Source organism: Eublepharis macularius, chromosome 2 (assembly GCF_028583425.1).
Source record: "Eublepharis macularius isolate TG4126 chromosome 2, MPM_Emac_v1.0, whole genome shotgun sequence".
NCBI lineage: Eukaryota > Metazoa > Chordata > Lepidosauria > Squamata > Eublepharidae > Eublepharis > Eublepharis macularius.
Window position 1 is genome coordinate 154,590,769 of NC_072791.1, and position 21,268 is coordinate 154,612,036.

Here is a 21,268-nt window from a genome sequence, read left to right on the forward strand (position 1 = left end):
CATAACACTAATTACAAGTTTCCAAAACTTTTTTTTTTTACATTGTAGGGTTTTGTGTCTAAGGCTAGGAAAGAGCAGTGCCCTAAAGCATCCAGAGTTTCTGGTACAAGACAAACATTCATGTTAGAAAACTCAGAATCAAATTCCTGGGTCATGAATCTATACTTTGTGGTGCATGTACAGAATATTAGAAGGAAGAAAAGGTAGATGATGTCATTATATCTCCCTCTTCCATTCTGAATTAATAAACCGTGTGTCCAGAATTAAGAAATAATTCAAAAATTTCAGAGGAGCGGCCGTATTAGTTTGTTGCAGCAAAAATAAAACAGCAACCTTGTGGCACTTTAAAGACGAACACATTTTTATTATAGCATAATATTTTGTGGATCAGAGCCCACTTCATCAGGTATGTTATCTGGGGCCTGAGGCTCTGCCCCTGAACTTACTGGGGCTGAAGGGGACTCTCAGGTAGGTAGTGCAGGCTCTGTTGATGGCCAAGGCAGCCTTGGCATCTTAAGGGCTCAGGCCCTGTCTGAAACCAGGAGAGAAAGAGCCAGGTGAGCCACAGACTAGGGAAGTGTGCCTGAGATATTCCCCAAGCCAGCCATGCCCACCACATGACACAGCAGGGAAGTGAGTTTCTGTGGCTGAACCACACCTGCTGGCAACCTCACAGTCCGGGCTGGCAGTGTCCCTACCCTTCTTGGACCCACACAGGCCGAGGAGGAGGAGTCCATTTGAATAAGTGGGAAAATTTACAGCAAGGGAGAAGGCCTGCACTGGGGACCCAGCCTCCTCTATTGGTCACACCCCACAAAGCCCTGCCTCATGTTGCAGGGCTGTTTGCCTCCAGGAGCTCTTTCGAAAAGCAGGACCCAGGGCAGCCAAGGAGGACGGGCCAGACCTCTACCTCACTGGCAGGGAAGAGATGGGGGCCTCGGTGAGTTTAAACCCCCTCCTAACCCAGCCATGGATGTACCTCCTGTGGCCTGCCTCAGAACAACACTGGAGGGTACTGCAGCCCCAGACTCTAGGGACTTGGAGCCTAACATAACATATAGCAATGAGCCCTTAACACATTTTCAGCATCAATTACACATTTTCAATGTGCATGTAAAATGGTAATATTTATTGGCTGCCTCTGAGCAGTTCTGTAGCAGCTTTAGACTTTGATGTTGGAATCCCCAATGGGTACTGACTTGATGTGAAGTTGTGCCTGTATAGTCAGATACCCCAAGGTTTGGCTCACGTGGTCTACCAGGTAACTATCTGTGCCTTCAGGGGAACCATTTTGTAACTGGGTCCACCCCTTCGAAGGGGCCTTTTCTCAACTGTCACCAGCTGGTAGACCTTGAAGCTCTGACAAAAAAGAAAAAAAAACCCTCTTGGTCCTAAAGTCTGTCCAACCCTAGCTTACAGTAATTCCTCTAATAGGAGTATATCTCATAGTAAAAAGAAATGTATGTGGTATCTAGTGGTAAAACTATGGAGCATGTGATGAAAAATGATGGTTTTTAGTTAAAATGAACTACTTTCCCCACCCAATTCACAATTTTATCTATGGGACTTGCTGCCACCAGGAAAAGGCTTTTAGTACAGATGTCTCACTAGATTGGAGAGCAGGTTGCTTAACTACAAAGAGGAATGTGGGTTGAACAGCTTAAAGTGTGTTCTGGTGCTATCCATAAACCCTACAGCACACTGAACGGTAGTGCTGCTGCTGCAAAGGCGCTGAACTCAATGGGGCAAAAACCTGATGATGTGTGGCATTCAGTGAGGCTGTGTTAGTTTAACTTTTTAATTATTTTTGGCTCCAACATCGTAGAATTTCATGTTCAATGTTTATAAACCACTGGCTGTTGAAGGCCAGAAAAGAAATTTGGGATAAATGGGTCTTTCAATTCATGTTCTGTTCCTTGGTCAGTTGCACTGTGAGCATGTGTTAGATACAACAGCTGGCTTATCTCCAAGAGTGTCTTATTCAGATTTTTGGTTCCTAGTGTTCAACATGGCTACGTGGCTTGCATGTTTTGCTGAAACATTACATTATTGTAAGCACGGAAAATGCCTTGCGCTATCTCCTGCTGAATTTACACCACTGAAAGACCAGAGAAGAAAAAGCCTATATTGCCCCCTGCTGGAGGGAAACACACAGAAAACTTGCAGAGATGAAAACGGTTATCTTAATTAAAAAAAAAAAACTGGTACTCTTGTCTCATATGACACAACTGGAACTGTCTTCCTTTGCTGCAAAAGGGCAGGGTCCACATTGAACTGCTGCAAGTCATTTCTCCTTTGATGGAAGAGGCAGGTTTCTAGGATGGTTATGGCTCACACGCAGGTTAGGCTGCTGCAAATACTGGCCTTGGATGATATCCGAGTTTGTCAGGCTCCTAGGAAGGCACGCTAATGTGCCGCTGCCTATCAGAATCCTTCATCTCACTGGGGGTACAGCTCAGTGGTGCTATCAAGGGCTCAGATAGAGTCGGTCTGTAGCAGGACTCAGCAGAACTGATACCTCTGGGGGAAAAAAATTTCCTATGAATTTCTCCCTATTTCATCCCCACCATGTAACACAATGTGCACTACCTATATAGAACAGTAAGTCCAATTTCTGGCTTTTAGGGAACAGGGCTTTACTACAGGCCCTGGTTAGGCAGTGTGATTCAGATTCAACAACAAAGAACAGTACCTGTATTCCTCATATCCTGTTTTGACTTTCTTTCTACAGCAGGAGCTGCCACGAAAATCTTTTATTCTGGCTGGTGTATCCTGGCCCTTCATGGAGGAGCTGTAATTGTAGAGTTTTCTCCAAGGTCAGTGCAATAATTGATGCCTTACTGCTTTTACTCCCCAGATATCTGATCATTCTCCCCTGGCTGACCACACTCATCCTCTCCCCTTGAGACCCTTTCCTCCATGTGCCAAGCAAACTGGGGAAAGAACTCTGGCCAATCAAAAAGGGCACCCATGAGGCAGCCACACTAACTGCTTTCACAGTTGCTGAAAGAGGTACCACTCCTGTCCCCCTTTCCTTTGCCCTAACTTCAGACTCAACTCTACCATTAATTTGCAAATGTTGCTTTTATTTCCAGAGCCCATATCCCTATCTACTTACTTTTGGCAGACAAGAGGAGGGATTGCAATAATTCTGGGCTGTGAAGTCAGCACCACCTCACCACAACTGGCCTCTACCAGAATGTTCTGAATGGCATTGTCCAGTACCAATTCTGTCAGATTTGTATATGCCGGCATCCTTGGAAGAAAGAACATTTCAGTTCTCCTGGAAGCAAAGCTGCTATTACCCAGTATGCTCACAGGATGCTATTGTGGTACACTTATCTTCTTGATAAGATGTACAGCTGCCTTAGTGGCAAAGACTAAGCCCAGGTCTAACCAGCCAGGAACACACTGGCCTGGAAGGCATTAATGAGTGACAAAAAGGATGGATTAGTCCATTTATGTAATCTAAATGAAGTCATGGGAGAGGGGACAGGCACACAGAGACCCATTGACTTTTTACACTCTCTTGGGATCACTTATACTATACCTACCACTGTGATGGACTGTATTCACTTTATCCTGTAGCACTGATGGGAGGCACTCACTTTCATGACAGAAAGTAAAAGCAAAGAAGCTGCAACCAGGGATGTAGTCAAGATGGGGGTGGGGGTGGGGAAATCCAGGCCCTAGCACTTGTGAAGGAGAAGGGGAACAAACATCATCCACTCCCTCAACTATGTTGCTGATTGCAGCCTCTTTGTTTCTTCCTGAGGAGTAAGTAGTCCCTTTTGACATCTATGGGGAAAAGTAAAAGGGCAAAAGACACAGAGACTGAATGCAGTGTTGTCTATAAGCCACAAGAGGGAGTTGGGAACTTGGAAAGCTGGCAGTTAGCTTTCCCACCTATCATATGATTTTGTAGGCAGGTTTCTCTTCATCTTTTGCATTGCAGGAATGTTAGCCTCCAAACATGGCTAGCTGGCTGGCAACACCTCTTCAAAGGTGACCCCAGAGTCATATCCTTTGCTTACCTGATAATAGCTTCTCTCTGCTCTCGGAAATGTTCCTTGCGAATGATGGTACTCAGGCTCTCTGCAGCATCTGAAGTCCCTGAAGGAGATACTTCACCTCTGCTAGTGTTTTCATCTTCTCTCCTGTCCTTAGTGCTGACCTCTGGGGAAGGAGTTGTAGGGGAGGTACCAGAACTCTGCTTCTTGTTATGCAGTTTGGCAGACTCCTCACTCCAAAACTGACAGAAGTAAGGTGTGGGCTCTGCAATACTCCTCACCACTGCCTCGTGAAACTGGGACTCCTCCAGCAAACCTCTGCAATATCAGGAAGGATGGGGGGCACTGGAATTAGACCCTGGAACAGACCACTTTTGTCATGCAATTGCCCTTAGCCTTCAAGTCCAGGGAGCCAGGATAAGCTAATATATCCCCAAGGGACAGAGCGGGAAAAATCCCAAGGGTATATCTAGTAAAATTTGTTCTTGTAAGATTTCATGAGGAATGACCACCCATGTATGGGGCAAGGGCGGTACTCAAGATGCATATTTACCGTGTAACTATCTGGATTATATGGTCTGTAATATAGCAAATGAAGTCCTCCTACAAGGAAAGAAGGATCCTTTATATCCAGACCCCTCCAACAGTAAGAATTTTTTTTCTTCTGGTGGGAGTCTGGACTAGATGATTCATGTTTCAGAAAGTCAGCATGGTGTAGTGAATGGGCCTGGAAAACGTGGTTTCAAATCCCCACTCAGCTGTGAAGGCAGTCTGGGCTGATTTGAGTATTTCTATCTCTCAACCTAACCTACTTTATAGGATTGTTATAAGAATACCAAGAGACATCACCCTGAACTCTTTGTAATAAAAGCATGATGCAAAAGTGATAAATGCCTTCACCTAAGTCTATGATTATATGACACTGACCATATGCTGCCTTTGTAAGACAGACATTCTGGCAGAGAGGGCAGAAGCTGCTCACTTGATAACTGTAGACAGCACATCTGTCACTAGCTGTGCCTCCTGTTTTGAACAGTTTGCTAGTTCCTGCCAGTTTGGAACCAATGTGGTTCGTCGCATGCTCCTGCTATTATTCAGAGGTGTTTTATCTGAAGCATTATTTCTTGGCGTTGTCTTCTTAAGTTGGCTGGAAAGAGGAAAGTGAGGAGCATTAAAACACTGTACTTAATGATGCAGTTAGTGCACATATAGGGCATGGATATTGTCCTGTGGCTTAGGTTGCTAAATTTCCCCATAGCACAGGAATGAAATGGAAGATATCACTGGTCTGAGCCTGGACCCTTTCACATTTCCATTTTAATCTGGTTGTTATGCACTGCTGCCCTGACTTCATGTAAAGCGATGTGGGGGCGGCAGTTTCAAACATCATTTACATCCACTTATGAAACATATGTGAATCACTGTAGCCATTTCAAACAGAACCACTTTTTTCTGGCACAGGAAGTAGCTAACTCCTCTCCCCTAGGCCTCTGCATTTTAAAAAATAAATTGGCACAAAAATATTGCAGTAGCACTATAGCATTGTAATGATAGGTACAGAAGATTCTGTGAATTCCCAGCTTTAATTTTTTTTAAAGTATGTCTCTAGTCCCTTCCTTTGCAAAGATGTAAGGAAAAAGGCATATCTCCACAAGAGTAAGGCTAGAGACTTATTCTTTTTTAAATAAAAGCTGGGGATTCAGAGAACCTGCTATATCAGTTGTTACAATGTTATAGCACTATAGCACTATTCTATATACATTAAATAAAGAATGCACTGGAATTGGGCAGGAAAATAAAAAGGCAAGGCTGTTGGAAGTGCTATGGACATTTCAAACAATACTGTGCAGCGAATGGGAAGTGCATTAAAACCTGAGAATGGGAAAAGCAGGTTTAAAAAAAAAAGATGTCTGAACCCCACATTGCAAACAGAACACAAGTGGGGTTGTCTGAAAAGGTTAAAAAAATCTGTTAGCAGCCAGCAGCCAAACCAGTTGTGTCTAAAATGGCACAAAAAATCTACTAGCAACCAGCAGCCAAAAGGGTTTGCAAAGGTTGTGTGAAAAGGGCCCGTATATAACATGGGGGTTTCATCCACACAACATGTAGCTTGGCCCTCAGGATGTTCTCACATATTGTTTATCCCAATGGCAACATATCCATGTAAAGAAAAACAATGTGTAAAACAGTCCTCAAATGTAAGAACCATAAGGGTATGATTTACCCAACACTTACGATTTCTTTATTCCTTAAAAATGCACAGCAGTGCTATTAGACTCTAGCAACAAACAGCATCTCATCTGTATATTTGGACAGAGAGCCAAACTCTTTTATGCAGAAGCTTTTTATGCAGGAGTTTGTCTTACCGGTAAAGGAAATGCTGGGGCAGCTCACCAGGGAAGTTGTTCAAGAAATCATCAACTGAGTGAGATCTGGCTGTAACACCCAAATGCATGAGGAAGGGCAGGGGGGGCTCTGGCTTGGCCCACAACTTTTCGGCCTCTGTATGCCTCATTTGTCTCCTCTGGCTATGGCTGGCAGGCAAGTTGGGCACACTGTTGTTTTTAATGGGGGGAAGAGTCTGTTGGGAAGGAATTGAAGGGCTATCTTTATTGAGTGGTTCCCTTGAACCTAACCAATAGAACAATCCTGCATGCAAGAATCTTGAGAACAGGGGAGAACAGAGAAAAGGTATGCAAAGGAGGGGGCTGAGATGTATTGTCGAAGGCTTTCACGGCCGGAGAACGATGGTTGTTGTGGGTTTTCCGGGCTGTATTGCCGTGGTCTTGGCATTGTAGTTCCTGACGTTTCGCCAGCAGCTGTGGCTGGCATCTTCAGAGGTGTAGCACCAAAATCTTTTCCACACTGTGACACTGAGAGATCTCTGTCTTTTGGTGCTACACCTCTGAAGATGCCAGCCACAGCTGCTGGCGAAACGTCAGGAACTACAATGCCAAGACCACGGCAATACAGCCCGGAAAACCCACAACAACCATCGAGGGGGCTGAGTTTCTTTTTATTTCAATGTATTTCCCTTGATTTCCTCATGAATTAGGCTGTTAATCCTTTTAGGGTAAGAATTACTGACTCTACTCCTACCATACAATCCATTCTAACAACAGCAACAGTGTTCTTATATATTGCCCTTCTGGACAGATTAGTGCCACACTCAAAGTGGTGAACACAGTCAGTGTTACTATTATCCCCACAATATAGCTGGGGAGCTGGGGCTGAGTGGCTTACCCAAGGCCACCTGCAAAGCTCGTGGCAGTAGTGGGAGTCAAACTAGCAGTGCTGGCTCGGAGCCCAGACCCTTAACCACTATGATTCAGCATCTCTCTGAACCTTTGATGAATAAATACTACAGAACCCCAAACCTACCACTCCCATGGCTCAACAGAATTCTGCAGGACACAGAGGTATTCAGCTAGTCCAAGGACATGAGCTTCTCCCGTGTTAATCTGCAGGTCTCATAAGAGACTCACTGAAAGCGCAACTAACAAATGCTTACAGATCTCTAACAACAGGAGTCAATGAGCTTCAAAGGTAGATAAACATGATTCTTCTTCTCCTGGGCCAAGTTTGGGGGGAAATGGTTGGTTGGAAACAGAAGCCAGACAGGCACAGTGATGACTGCCTGGCAACTGCCACGCTATCTCCCTCCCCTCTCCCTAAAGCAGTTTTGCAACTTTAAAAAACCTAAACTGATGTTTAAAAAAAATAAAATTAAGCACAATTTACTTTTAAAAAATTACATAAACATTCATGTGGTTTTCTAAAAAGGTGGCGGGTGAAACAAGCATGTAGTAAAAGAACAACCCAGCAACCAGAGCATTCAAAGCGGTCGCAAAAATGTCTGTTGATGTGTATGTAGCACTATTTATCTTGTCCTTCCTCCAAAGAGCTCAGGGAACATACATGGTTTTTTTTTTCTTTCCCATTTTATCCTCACAATGAGCCTTTAAAGTAGGTGAGGGTGAGAGTGTGCTACTGGCCCAAAGTCACCAAGTGAGTTTCATGGTAGTGTGGAGTTTGAACCCAACACTGTAGCCTGTACACCACACTATTAATTGTAGTATGATAATGAGTAGAAGCTGGGATCTCCCTGACAAACGAAAGACTGAAAACTCCAGTTGTTAGGTATGTCTGAATGTACCAAAAAGGCAATACAATTGCTTTGACACACAATTATTCTGTAAGCATGGCACTTCCATTCTATCACAAAACTGCCAAATATACATGTTCTGAACAAGAGCCTGTCAACCATTCTGCTGCTATCAGTGTATTGCACTTGGGGGGTGCAAGCATGTTACCTTGTATTTCCGGATCTCTGTAAGTAGCTTAGAGGGTTTTGCTGACTCCAAGGATTTTGAAGACCTCTAAACAAAAGTAAGCAAACAACTATTATCTTCTGATTTTTGCTCTCTGCGTGTTTCACAGGAATAAAAAACCCCAATACAATGAACATTAACATTCAATACAGATATTTTGTGGGGAAGGGATTTTCATGATGGCGTGGAACCTGGGCTCTGATAGCTTTGTTGACAATGGCAAACCAGCCAGAGAAGTATGCTCAGCTGGAGCTGGATTTCAATGGGCTTAGACTGGAGTAACTCTGCTTAGGATTGCAGTGATAGTGCTGGATAAATTACATGCAACCACATATTGATGTTCTGGGTCTTTTAATGATGTGCAGCCTTGGGAAGCTGTACTTCTGAGCAGAGTAGCAGTTGGGGAAAAGAGTGCTTTACCCTTTCCCTATCATCCATTTTTGTATTCAATATCTCCTCTTCCCCTATTGCTGTTTCCCCAGGGGAATTCCAGCTGTAATACCCAGAACTACATGGGGATGAACATTGTTAAGAGGCAAAAATGCCTGCAGGGAAAGCTTTAAGGATCCCCCTTTCCCTGTGCTGCTGCTCTAGTCAAAACTACAGATTCCAAGGGTTTAACTATAATACAAAGGGGTTGGTCCCTCGTTATTTGCATTTGTGCATAGTGTGTACTGTATTTACACAAAAGAAAGACTATTGTTTTCCCAGATGTGCTGTCAAAACAGACAGAATCATCTCATATTCTCATCCAAATTACAAGCATGTATATTATTTCTAAATAATTTGTGCATGACATTTGTGTCTTACATTCAGGGTTATCTTCTTTTCAGGTAATATAATAGTTTACTCCTGTCTCTCTCACACAACCAGTTACTCCCACAACCCTGTGAAGCTTGCATTAAAAAATATTCTACAAGAAGAAAATCCCAAATTATGCATCCAGAACACTAACACCGAATTGAAGTAAAAGTAAATCAAGGTAAAATAGCTTAACCAATACCCTTCTGATCCTCTATATTGCTTTACTTTGTCCTGGGAGGGGGGCAGTGAAGAGAGTGGTGACATTACACAAGGAGGACTTCGGCTGCTGTTCTGGCTAGTGAAATAGCTCTGGAGCCCCTCCATACATTACATTTTGGGAGTGCATTGAGCTATTTTAAGCATACACCTTAAAGAATGTAATGTATAAATGCAACAAACATGCATTTGCAAATGTGCATCCCATATGTACCCTATCCAAGAACTGATTGACTGCAACTATCAAATCTGTCTTAATATAACATGTGAAGTGGCCTTCAGCTTCTGTGACTACTGACAGAAACCTACTAAAATTCTGTACTAAGCATGAAACCTATCAAGCCATGAAAGAGAGCCTAAGTGAAAAAGGCAGACTATAAATGACATACATACGTACATACATGAAATTTCAATGGAGTTTGTACAGGACAGTTTTCCATTATAATTAGTGATCATTTGTATTTCCAGGCTTGGGTGCTAAAATGTCTTCAGTTACCTCTGCAGAAAATTCAGTTGCTTAAGAGATCTGAACACCATGTAGAAAAAACAGCCAGAAAATATGCATCTGACTATTCAAATGTCAGAACTATGGAGAAGATCATGGGAACTTTCTTAAAAGTGCTTTTCATAGTCATTTCTTAGCATTCTAAAGATGCACATCTTCACTCATTTTTGGCCACTTTCCTACATATGTTTGAGAAGCCAGACAAGGGCAGTGATGCCAGAAGCAGCTCTGAGACCAAAAACTCCGCCCAGTCCTTACTGCTCCCATCCTCTCCCATCCTAGCAGGCTGGTCCTTACCTTTCCACATTCTTTTACATTCTTCTTCAAGTTCAGATCCTTCGCTGTGATGATGAACTCCACAGCCTGTCGTGCCTTCTCAGTTTCCCATTCTTTCAGCTCTTTTTCATACTGATCTAGTGGCTTCTGTGTGAAAATCTATAGGGCAAAACTCTACAGTTAACTGCCCATGTTCCAATTTGGCATGCCTATTTCTTTTCTTTTTTGGTATATATATCCAGTGGCCTGGATGGGTCATTTTTTGCCTGAATTTCACCAAATGTGCAAGGGACCTACTCCTAACTGTCCTCTAACAACCCCGCACATTTCATAAAGATTGGACCCTGGGGGCCTTTTTATGCCCCCCCAAAGAAGGTGCCCCCAGCCATCTCCAATACCATTATTCCCTATGGGGAAAACTAGGGAGGCTATCCAGGGGGCTGGGGTGGTATTTTGCAAGCAACCCCCCCCCCCCCAAGTTTCAGGAATATTGGACCCTGGGATCTAATTCTGTTGGCCCCCTGAACAAAGTGCCTCCAGCAACTTCATTTGTTCCTATTGAGGGAAAAAACTCCAAGCTGGCTCTCACTGCAGAAACACATGGACCAAGGCTGCCATGGCCAGTTGCACACTCCCAAATACAAGCTTCACACCAGACTGAAAGGTCACACCAGACTGAAAGGTGCCCTGACTATTGCCTTCTCCAAATCCTGGTTCATGTGCCTCACATTCCAGAGGGGCTGAGGGCATGCCAGAGTATCTCCATGAACAACCCAATGCTGGCCATGGGGGGAGCCTGGTAAGAAGGGGCAGGAAGGGAACCAGTAGAGCTAGCCCCTCCCTCATTCCCTCTGCTGGCAGGAGGCCCCTGTTGGCCTACCTACACTGCACCCACAAATGGAGGGCATCTCACACTGCTGAGGTGTTTGGCCTGCTCAGTGAAAGTGTCCTTGATGTGTGGGTCACACATGGTTGCCAACATGTGCGACTCCTTCTCAGTGAGAGGCTGCAGCTGGGATGTGATGCCATTGCAGCTTTCTCATAAACGTGCACACTCCTGGAACCAGGTTTGCACATCCTGCATTTGGATCTAGGATCCAAATGTCACTTTCTGAGCCACAATGTGAGGACAGCCTGCTGCTTCATCAAATGCTGAAGCATGATACAGGTGGAGTTCCAGCAAATGACAACATCAGTGATCAGGTGATGCTCCGGCGCGTCTGTCCTGTCCTGCTTCTGGCGCAATTGGTGAGTTGCTTTCACACTGTGCGAGACGTGACTCATGAGTCACCACCAGCATCTCTGGAGGAGATACTGGAACTCACAAGTTGTGGGGTCATCTGCAGGTTCCTTGAAGGAACCCAGGACAAGAGCATCCTTCACCAAGAGGTGAAGTTTGTGGGCCATGCAGTAAATGCGTTTGTGGACCACTCGAGCCGGCGCTTTCGTCATGTTTGTGCCACCAGCAGTCACCATGTATACTGTGGTAACGATGCTCTCACCCTCACCTACCCAGTCCACTCATTCCCTCTTGATGGTGGCAGCGATGTTTTCTACCATGTGCACCTCGTCAAGAACCTCACTGTGGAGCAAAGCCTTGCAGAAGCCAGCCCAGTGATGCCCTAATAATATGGTATACATTCTCCAATTTCACTGACGTTAATGAATCAAGCAATAACAGCTCCCCAAATGCAGAACGCTCAGTCATTTTAGGCCACATAGATGGCCCATCCCTTTGAACTTTAGCCTCTATGGTAGACACTGAGATCCTTTTTAGTTACTGTAAGCTACCAATGCCTCTGGGGTTTTAAGAGAAAGGACCTACTGAGCCTCACCTCACAGACCAGATCAACATTGTAGAAGCAAGGGTTTTCACTCGTGTGCAGTGTGAGAACACAATGGGTGCTCTCCCCAGCTGGAACGATTCCTGTCTTTGGAACAACGTTCAACACCTAAAAATAAAGCAAGGGGTAATTGCATCCCCACCAAACATTGTAAGAGCTGTCACTTCCTGTTCTGAAAGCCGGTACATCAGCCTTCATAACATGCAAGGGGAAGGCATGTGCTTAAGAAACAAAGCACCACAGCATCAGAGTGGGAGATGTACTCCAGTATTAAATATGCATATTCTGCTGCTTTGGAGCAGCAAAGTATGTCATTGTAATGAGTACTGCCCTTCTGTCTTTTGCATGCATACATCCCTCCTCTGTTCAGATGTCAAATCTTACAAAGATGTAGTAAGATACTCATCTGATACAGCAAAGCTAAGCTCTATAGAAAGCTAAGGAAACAGAAGAGTAGGGAGAGTGCCAAGAGGAGGGAAAACAAATCATACAGATGGAGCTCACCACTGTGGCATTTGCAGTCCCAGTGTACCAAGTAAAAACGATTGCCTCCTTCTCAGAAGTGTTGTTGAGAAAGAAGAGGCGGCTGCATTTGCTGTAAACTGGGATGTTGCCAAAACAAATCCGAGGCTGAGATAAATACACTGTCTGGAAAGAAAACAAAAAGAGGGATGGTCCCCTAGCCTAAAAATGTGTACTTTTTTCTTCTCCATCCTCTGAACAGATGACCTATAGAGGTACCTAGCATACATAGTTAATGGTAGTCACTAGGGTAGCACCAAATACATTAAACATTAAAATAGACTTCTTGTGTGAACAAATCAGAAATTGACTGATTTACACTCGAACTTCCAATATACCAAGTTAGACCACTGCTCCATCTAACTCCACATGGATTCTACGAGGCTTTAGGAAGAAACCTTTCCCAGCTTTGTGACCTGAGATTCTACATGCAAAGGATGTGCATTGCTTTGGGCTATGAGACTGTTCTGAAATAAGATTCTAAAATTCTAGAGGTATACTCAAACCTGTATCAAAGAACCAGAGATCTTTAATGGGACAACCTAATGTTAGCTAAGTCCTTTCCTCAAATTCTTCTCCTTTCCAGTTCAGGAGGGAGTGAGATAGTACTGGCAGCACCAATCAACATTTTATAATGCCAAATGCTACTCTTATGCACGGATACATAATGGATAACTAAGGAATGACGTTGTAGCAACTTTCTTTTAGGCTGTGCCTTCAGTGTTGGGAACTGACAAAATAATGCAAGCAAGAAATAGTACAACTTATCTTTTAAACCAAGCAGGAGCTAGCATGCATAGAGTGAAACGGCAGCTAGCATTACTCCTGACACCATGTAGATGGCACACAGCAATGGTAGCAGCAATTTAACCCATTCTCTCTCTAGCTCCAATAACCTGACTACATCTTCATGAAGTGATTTGTCTACTTTTGACAAAAAATGCTCTACAGAAACATGTCCAGATTAATTTTAGGCCTGTTTCTAACTTAAAATTTTATGGGGAAATTATTGAACAGTTTGTAGCAGAGCAACTGCAGAGGTTCCTAGATGACACATCTACCTTTGCCTCTTTTAAATCTGGCTTCAGGCTTGGTTTGAAGACAGAGACTGTCCTATAGTCCTGGTAGACAATCTTTACCTACAGACAGATAAGGGGAATGCCTACTTGCTAATACTGATCTCACCACTGCTATAGTCAATCATAATTTATTGTTGCATCTTTTGAAAGCAAGGGTAGGGATTAGGAGTACATCTCTGAAATGGTCCAGATTGTTTCCTTGTAACAGGATCCAAAAAGTGATAGGCAAGGAAGAATCCAAAAGCTGAATTTATCCTGGGTTCAGTGTTATTTAAGTAACATCCTTTAAACTGTCTGTTGCTTTGTGAATGGTTGTTTGTTACCAATATATTGCTGATGTGCAACTATATATCTCTTTCAATAAACTTCCAGATGTGGCAGACTTTGTTCTGAATCAGTGCCTGGCAGCCATGGTCAAGTCACTGAGGAAGAACACACTGAAACTGAATCCAGGAGATGAAGGTAATGCTGGTTGGTAAGACTAAGGTTTTGGGTGATGTTGCATTGCCAACTAGAGATGTTTCTTTCTTCAGCAGATTCTGTTAAGAGTCCTTTTGGATCCTTTTGTTCGAAAAGGTGGAACGTAGTAGCCCAAAGAACATTTTTGTAGGTCTTTGGTACATAAAATAGCACCTTTTCTTGATTCAGCCATGTTGAATCAAGCGTAGCCTATGTACAATATGTTACAGTATTCAGTAAATTTGAGGACTGTATACTGTAACATACTGTACATAGGCTACACTTGAAGATAATTTGGAAACTGTAAGTACAGAATGTGGTGGTCAGGTTGTTGATGAGAGTAATTATTTATGAGAGCTTAAAACTCATATTATTCCAATATTAAGACCTTTGTACTGGCTGCCCATTTTGTCTCTCTGTACTTGAAAGAACATCTCACTATGTGACCAACTGCATTCCTCTGATCATGCTTTGTTTTCTGTCCCGTCATACAAGCATTGATGGTGATGTGTCATGCACATTCTTTCTCTGTGGCAGACCACATTCTGTGGAATAGCATTCTCATTTTTCAAAAGCTTGTTGAGTCTCAGTTCTTTTAAAGGGTTTGGGGGACCATTTAACTAGGACAGAACATTCTAATAGTATCTTTTCTTCAGTCTGTTGCATTTTGTTTTATTTGTTGTTACCCAACATGCTGGGGCGAAAGATGGGCTTATAGTTTTAATAATTAAATTTTTGCATAGACTGATCAGTATAGCACATTCAATATATAACTGATTTTTGGATTAGGCTGGCACACACACAGTCTAAAAGATGCTCACACAGCATACAGCCCTTGAAATGCATGCAGCATGGGAGCTACATATTGTGACTGACCAGGTGACTGGGAAAAAAACCCTCAATGATTTTGTGGTTCATGGGTCACATGTTGCACAGGTCTGGTTTAAATGAACCAACTGTACTAATATCACCATTGTATTTAGTGGGAAAATACCTTCCAGAATAGCTATTACTACATTAAAACTGCACAACAAAAAGAAGAAGAGGATATTCCAGCACCAAGGATTCATTCCCAATGGCAATTTGAAATACCTGTTCAATGCCTTCTCAAGCATTGCTAGAAATCAGTAACTTCTGATACTTACCAATCTAGGCACTGTTAATTTTGCAGATCCTGGTGCTGTGACAGGAGATACCATTGTATCAAACTGTGCTGCCTCGTTCATAACATGTGGATCATAGCCTATTCCCTGGAAGGTGATCAGAGCAGAGTCTCCCTCAAGGATATGGATAGGCACATCCACCTAGGAAGAGAGGTGGGGTGGGGGCGGGGGGAAAGCTGCAGTTGTAAGGACCTGTTTTGCTCTGGATTTAGTCAAGGGTAAAAATTGCATTGTTTGGAACATAGCGGCCATCCTGGAATTTCAGATAAACTCATTACCAATTTTAGGGAGGGATGGGCATACCTGGGCCCTGGTGAGTTAGTAAAGAGAGATGGAAGATGTTTCTTGGACAAAGACTTTCCAAATTGAAATGCTAAAGGAACTGGCATCAGATTTCAATCATTGGTTAATTTCTTTAAAAACCAAGCTGCTGGAGGACCACAACTTTGGAAGATGCACTCTTTGACATGTAAAGGGAAGTGTCATCTTCACATGCACAGTGGTACTATTCCCCTCAGTATTGTTATATGTGCCAGGGCTGAACCCTGAAAAAGGTTCCAGGACTGAATCCTCCTTAAATTTAAGCATGGCTACAATCCAAGGAGCTCAGTTTTATTATATCTGGTCACAAGGAAAAGTTCACCCATCCCAGTATTTTTGATAGGCTATAAACCATTGTGCATACAAATCAAACATTTCTTCCCACTTTACAATTTTTAATTATTAGTTCATCATGTCCACATATCTTCCTTCAAGGCTGTGTTTCTTCTGCAGTTATGTCTTCCTGGAATTCAATCTGCAATATTTTGAAACTTATGTGACAATTTCCCCAAATAGTTGTAACTGTTGTATAAAATGTGGTTGTATGGATATAGAGTCTGTTCACCCACTAGATTAGAGGAAATGTAATAATAATGTAATAAGTAGCATTTATCCCACCTCCTTCCCCTACCCCATAATTACAACATTTGTGAACTTTTCAAAACATGTATTATTATTATTCTCCAAGTACCTCGTGGTGCAGAGTAGTAAGCTGCAGTACTACAGCCCAAGTTCTGCTCATGACCTGATTCCGATCCTGGCGGAAGCCAGGTTCATGTAGCCGGCTCAAGGTTGACTCAGCCTTCCATCCTTTTGAGGTCGGTAAAATGAGTACCCAGTTTCTGGGGGGTAAAGTGTAGATGGCTGGGGAAGGCAATGGCAAACCACCCCGTAAAAAGTCTGCCAAGAAAACGTTGTGATGTGATGTCCCCCCATGGGTCAGTAATGATTCGGTGCTTGCACAGGGGACTACCTTTACCTTTTACCTATATACATCCTCACTGTTCAACTACCAGCTCAAAGTTTCTCATCCAGCTTTTTTTCCCCAAAGGCAAAGAAAAGCTAACCCACTACACTCACCCCAGTGAAATTTTGTTTTGTGAAATGTTATTTTAATTTCTTAAGAGATTATATGTTCCCCTTCTTCTATGCAATTGCACATAACTAGGTTCTGGGACCACCATAATCTATTAAACACAAACAGGATGCTATTGAAGAAAATCAGTTGGAGGAATATCATGCAAAGGTTGAAATACAATTTCGGCATGCTCTGAATAACTGCTTAGAGTCATAAAAGGGTCATGGTGGTTCATCAGCTTTGTACCATTATGCAACTTTCCTCTGCAATATACAGCTCAGTCCCAAGAAAGGAGGTGGGTGGGGGGGGAGCTGGAGAGACCCAAGAAGCAGTTCACAGAACAAGTTAAGTCATCAGCAGTTATGGGCAGTGTGCTGGATATGAATATATTAGAAAGATAAGAGCAGCTGACACGAGTCCTAATCGGGTAAGTGGGCAGCATTAATGTGGTATATCTGTCCAATTTTTAAAGGAAAGTGGTTATCCTTGGGGAGGAGAGCCTTACTGAATACATTTTGGCTTCCAGTGGGGAAAAGATCCACTCAGTATGAGCAGTCAAGCCTGGACCAATCTCTCCTTTTGGCCTTAAACAGACAAACACTGCATGCTGGTAATTTTCTTCTTGAACTTTCATCAAAGCATCCACCTGGATTTCATAAACTACTTTTGTAGAACCTCCATTGTACAGTTCATAGATCTACAAGAAAAAAAGACAAGTTTACTGCTGAAAGTATAGTCAGCCCTACCGGCCAGGATGCTCCCATGGACCATGGTTTTTTCGATTCAGCGCAACTCCTTTTGTATTCATCACTACATAATCCCTGATCTTGCTTGCTAATATCTGATGGAGAGAACATTTTGAGGTAATTCTCCATGAGAATTACCAAATTATCTATCCATATATCTATCAACAAGAACATTATGATATTGGTAGCAACTAGCTACTGACCCATATCCTTTCACATAATTCTGAGAGCACTTCAATAGAATGAAAGTAAACCATATATTTGACCAAGGCTTTTTTTCTGGGAAAAGAGGTGGTGGAACTCAGTGGGTTGCCAGCACAGGGGGCAACTTCTGGCGGGAGGTGGTGCCCCTGGCACCACTTGCACGCGTGCAAAGTGTGCGCACGCTCCCAGGACCACACAATAAGGTCACTTTGAGTCAGCTGGAACAAGGGGGGAGTTTTTTAAAGTTTAAATTGCCCTCAGCGAAAATGGTAACATGGCCGGTGGCCCCGCCCCCTGATCTCCAGACAGAGGGGAATTTAGATTGCCCTCCGCACCACACATGGCCACCAGCCATGTGACCATTTTCAAGAGGTGCCGGAACTCCGTTCCACCTCATTCCAGCTGAAAAAAAGCCCTGTATTTGACAAGAATTCTCCTTTGCTCCCTCTACCATGTGCAAATAAAATTCACAGGGACAATGGATGTTCTCCAGTAACAAATTTCTAACAGGCTAGATACTCAAAACTGACTGTAGAGTGTGTGATAATTACAAAAAAAAAATCACACTTTTCTCAAAGATGGATAGCTGTAGACTGTTTAAACCTATAGGACACTGACTCTGGCCAGAATGGCATGTTACCTCAGCAAAACAAAATTCCCAAATACATATTTGCCAAATTACTTGCAAATGTAGGACTGGAATCATTTGTATGGAAATGCCAGTGGAAGAGAGGAGGGATGCTTAATCCTTCTTGTCCCTGCTGGTCATCCCATGCAAATGCCTCCCCCCCCCCCCAAAAAAAACTGCCTTTTCTAATTAGACATATTATCAGTATTTCTATCTCACAGACAGATGGGTGAAAAACAGAGCAATTCTAAACAGTTACTCCAGTCAATGGGCTTAAAGTGGAGTAACTGTGTTTAGGATTGCACCGAAAATGAGTTTATAATGGCCTATGCTGGGGTGGAGAGGCAATCATCAGGTGGGGAAAGGTTAAGCTCACCACTTCTGTCCAGCAACTCTCCCCTGCAAATGCCCCCCCCCCCGCTTTGGTTTTCCAAGGCAATCATGAGGGTATCCCTACCTGACTTGCCTCATAATCTGCAGCCATCAGTCATGAGATGATGCTTCACAGGATGATGCTTCTCCTGCCACCCATTGTCCTGAGTTTAAATTGCATCTCTTGAGAGGTTCCCTCCTATATATACAAACCTGGCCACTAAAGTTCCTTTTCTTCACACTGCTTTTTAACATTTTATTGTGGGAAGCGAGGCTGGGGAGCTAGAAAAGACAGTACATTTACCTCCGATCTCTCACCTGTTTAGGGGGGTCACAGGTGCCAATAGCAATGGGTGTGAATACATGCTTGGTTGAAGTGAAGTGAATGTAGTGACGCTCTAGGTCCAATGTCACACCAATAAAATTCAGCTGAAGATGCAGAATTTTTTAAAAAGGGAAAGAAAAAGAAAGGCTGTTATGTCTATATCATCACAAGTACATAAGGCATCTCAGGCTTGTTTCAAAGAGGAGATATAGAAAGAAGGGTAGTATATGAAATGAGCTGTCATCCATTTCCATGCTTGCAAAAAAATCAGCACAACCTCATGGGAACAGTTCTGGAGCACTGCCGGAGGGTCTCCTCTCCTCATTAATTCCCACACAGATTTGCCCTCTGGTTCGCAGCTTGAGAGTTTCTGGCCACCTCGCTAGATATGAGGCCTATACTCCTGCACTCCAAAATCAGCTTCCCTACTAGGCAGCCACCAAGACTCATGCCAAGAGGGCTGAGCTAAGGGAGCCCATTCAAAGGCTTTGCACAAAGGCACAGTTAAGCCTCTATTTTCACAGCTTGCTCAACAAGCTGAATTTTCAGCTGACAATAATCCCTGATGGGGGAAAAAGGAACTAAAAAGATTGATGGGAACACATTGTTCTCTCTCATTATCTTGGGAGAATGGTGGGCACCTAGTAGAGGCTCAATGGAGCGTAAGAGGGGTGCCCACTAGAGCGCAGGGTGACTGATTCAAACAGACATGTTGTGGGGAGAGACAGGGAAAGCAAGGTGAGATCAGTATTCAAGCCCAGGCTGATAATGGAAACATTAGAGATAAAAAGGGAGAGCTAATATAAAGTAATCAAGAGCTGTGGCGCCTATTTTTGCTCAGAAGAGATAGCTAGTGAGCTAATCTGTTCCCCAAAAAGGCCACAGAATCTCAGGTGTGGGAAGACAAACTTAAGAAGAGTTGAAATGAGAGAACAGTTTCCAGAGATGTAGTTCTTGAAGAGAAAATTATTGCACTACTGAGGTCACACAGTATAACAAAGCAGACAATAAAGAAGCTTGTGGATATAGCACTTGAGGTCTTGAATACATTATGAAGAGAGGGAATTTTAAAAATCTATGCCACCACCTGAATGAAAGCACTTCAGGAAAACAATTACTCCTATTGCCATACTAGCAGTGGAAACAGGATCATACCAGAATTTCTCGACCATGGTCGATCTTCAACAGCACTGGGAGTCGGTCAGTACCAATGAAATCATGTCTGGCAGGGCAAGAACAAGCACAAGTATCAGAACTGCACATAGATGAAACTGTTTCAAAGTTTGAGCTAGAAAACCCTGTCTTAAACAGTAAATTAGGGACAATTCACTTCGATAAAGAGCTGCATTGCTGTGTAAAGATCTTCCCGGGCAGAAGGGCAACTATGTATGGATGGCAAAGAAGAGAGACCACCTAGAATTGCAGTGGTTTCTGGGCCCTATGCATAAGCTCAGGACATCCAAGGATCAGGCTCTGGGGAAAGTGGAAGCAGTGTGTTCCCTACCCTCTATTTCATGGAGCCCTGGACATGTCCCTGTGTGTATTTGTGTGGAAAGATCTGGTTCTGGATTAATATGATTGTGCCTTTTCATGCCAGATCTCATATGCACGGGAGCTGTGTTGATGAACCCTAATCAATACAGGAGCTGACAGCATATGAGATCAGCTCCCACTAGAAAGAGGGAGTTGAGGGAAGGGAGGAAGGGAGGAAGGAAGGAACCAACTTTGTGGATACCTGTGGGATAGATGTATAGATTGCTCTTGCCCTGGAAGAAGATTTCCTGCCTTGGGACAGATACTAAAAAGTTGGTTATCCTGGATCCGCATCTGGTGCAGCTCACTGGGGTCAAACTCAGCACTTTCTGCCCAGTATTCCATGTCAATCTTCTGGTCAGAAGGAAACAGAAATGTCCTGGGAAGCATCCATCAGCCAAGATAAGAGAGAATCAGACACAACTCACTATTAAAAAGCAAAGATTACTAAGATCTAATATCCAGAAGAGTAGCAAGCAAATAATATGCTGCCTCCTGGATGGTCTCACAAACAAAACTCCAAAAACCTGAACATGTTTGGTGTACCTGACTTTTTAAAGACAAATATCTATACATAAACCATCCAAATTCTGCACCTATATGCATAATATGCAAGCTGAGAAAATGTATAAGACTTCCCTTATATGTCACAATTTATGCCTGACACAGGTTGGACACTTGTCAGCTTCCCTCAAGTTTTGATAGGAAATGTAGGCATCCTGGTCTTGCAGCTGTAAAGGAGGGCCAAGCTGTAAAACCAGGACGCCTACATTTCCCATCAAAACTTGAGGGAAGCTGACAAGTGTCCAACCTGTGTAAGGCGTCACTTGTAGCTTGGCTCTCTGCATTTTT

The 21,268-nt window shown here is 43.3% G+C and overlaps 1 protein-coding gene across 1 annotated transcript in view; it reads right to left on the reverse strand.

The window, feature by feature from the left end:
* Positions 1-415: 415 nt before the first annotated feature.
* CFAP65 (cilia and flagella associated protein 65) overlaps positions 416-21,268 on the reverse strand; it is a 60,405-nt gene continuing 39,552 nt past the window's right edge. Inside the window, exons 20-33 of the mRNA XM_054971639.1 lie at positions 20,619-20,795; positions 20,039-20,105; positions 18,877-18,987; positions 17,114-17,305; positions 15,192-15,350; positions 12,491-12,634; positions 11,978-12,094; positions 10,164-10,301; positions 8,324-8,389; positions 6,377-6,591; positions 4,993-5,157; positions 4,035-4,328; positions 3,119-3,256; positions 416-2,520 (exon numbers count right to left, since the gene is read on the reverse strand). Of these exons, the coding sequence (XP_054827614.1) occupies positions 2,394-2,520; positions 3,119-3,256; positions 4,035-4,328; positions 4,993-5,157; positions 6,377-6,591; positions 8,324-8,389; positions 10,164-10,301; positions 11,978-12,094; positions 12,491-12,634; positions 15,192-15,350; positions 17,114-17,305; positions 18,877-18,987; positions 20,039-20,105; positions 20,619-20,795 (2,110 nt within the window). The 3' untranslated portion in view covers positions 416-2,393. The remainder of the gene's footprint in view (positions 2,521-3,118; positions 3,257-4,034; positions 4,329-4,992; positions 5,158-6,376; positions 6,592-8,323; positions 8,390-10,163; positions 10,302-11,977; positions 12,095-12,490; positions 12,635-15,191; positions 15,351-17,113; positions 17,306-18,876; positions 18,988-20,038; positions 20,106-20,618; positions 20,796-21,268) is intronic.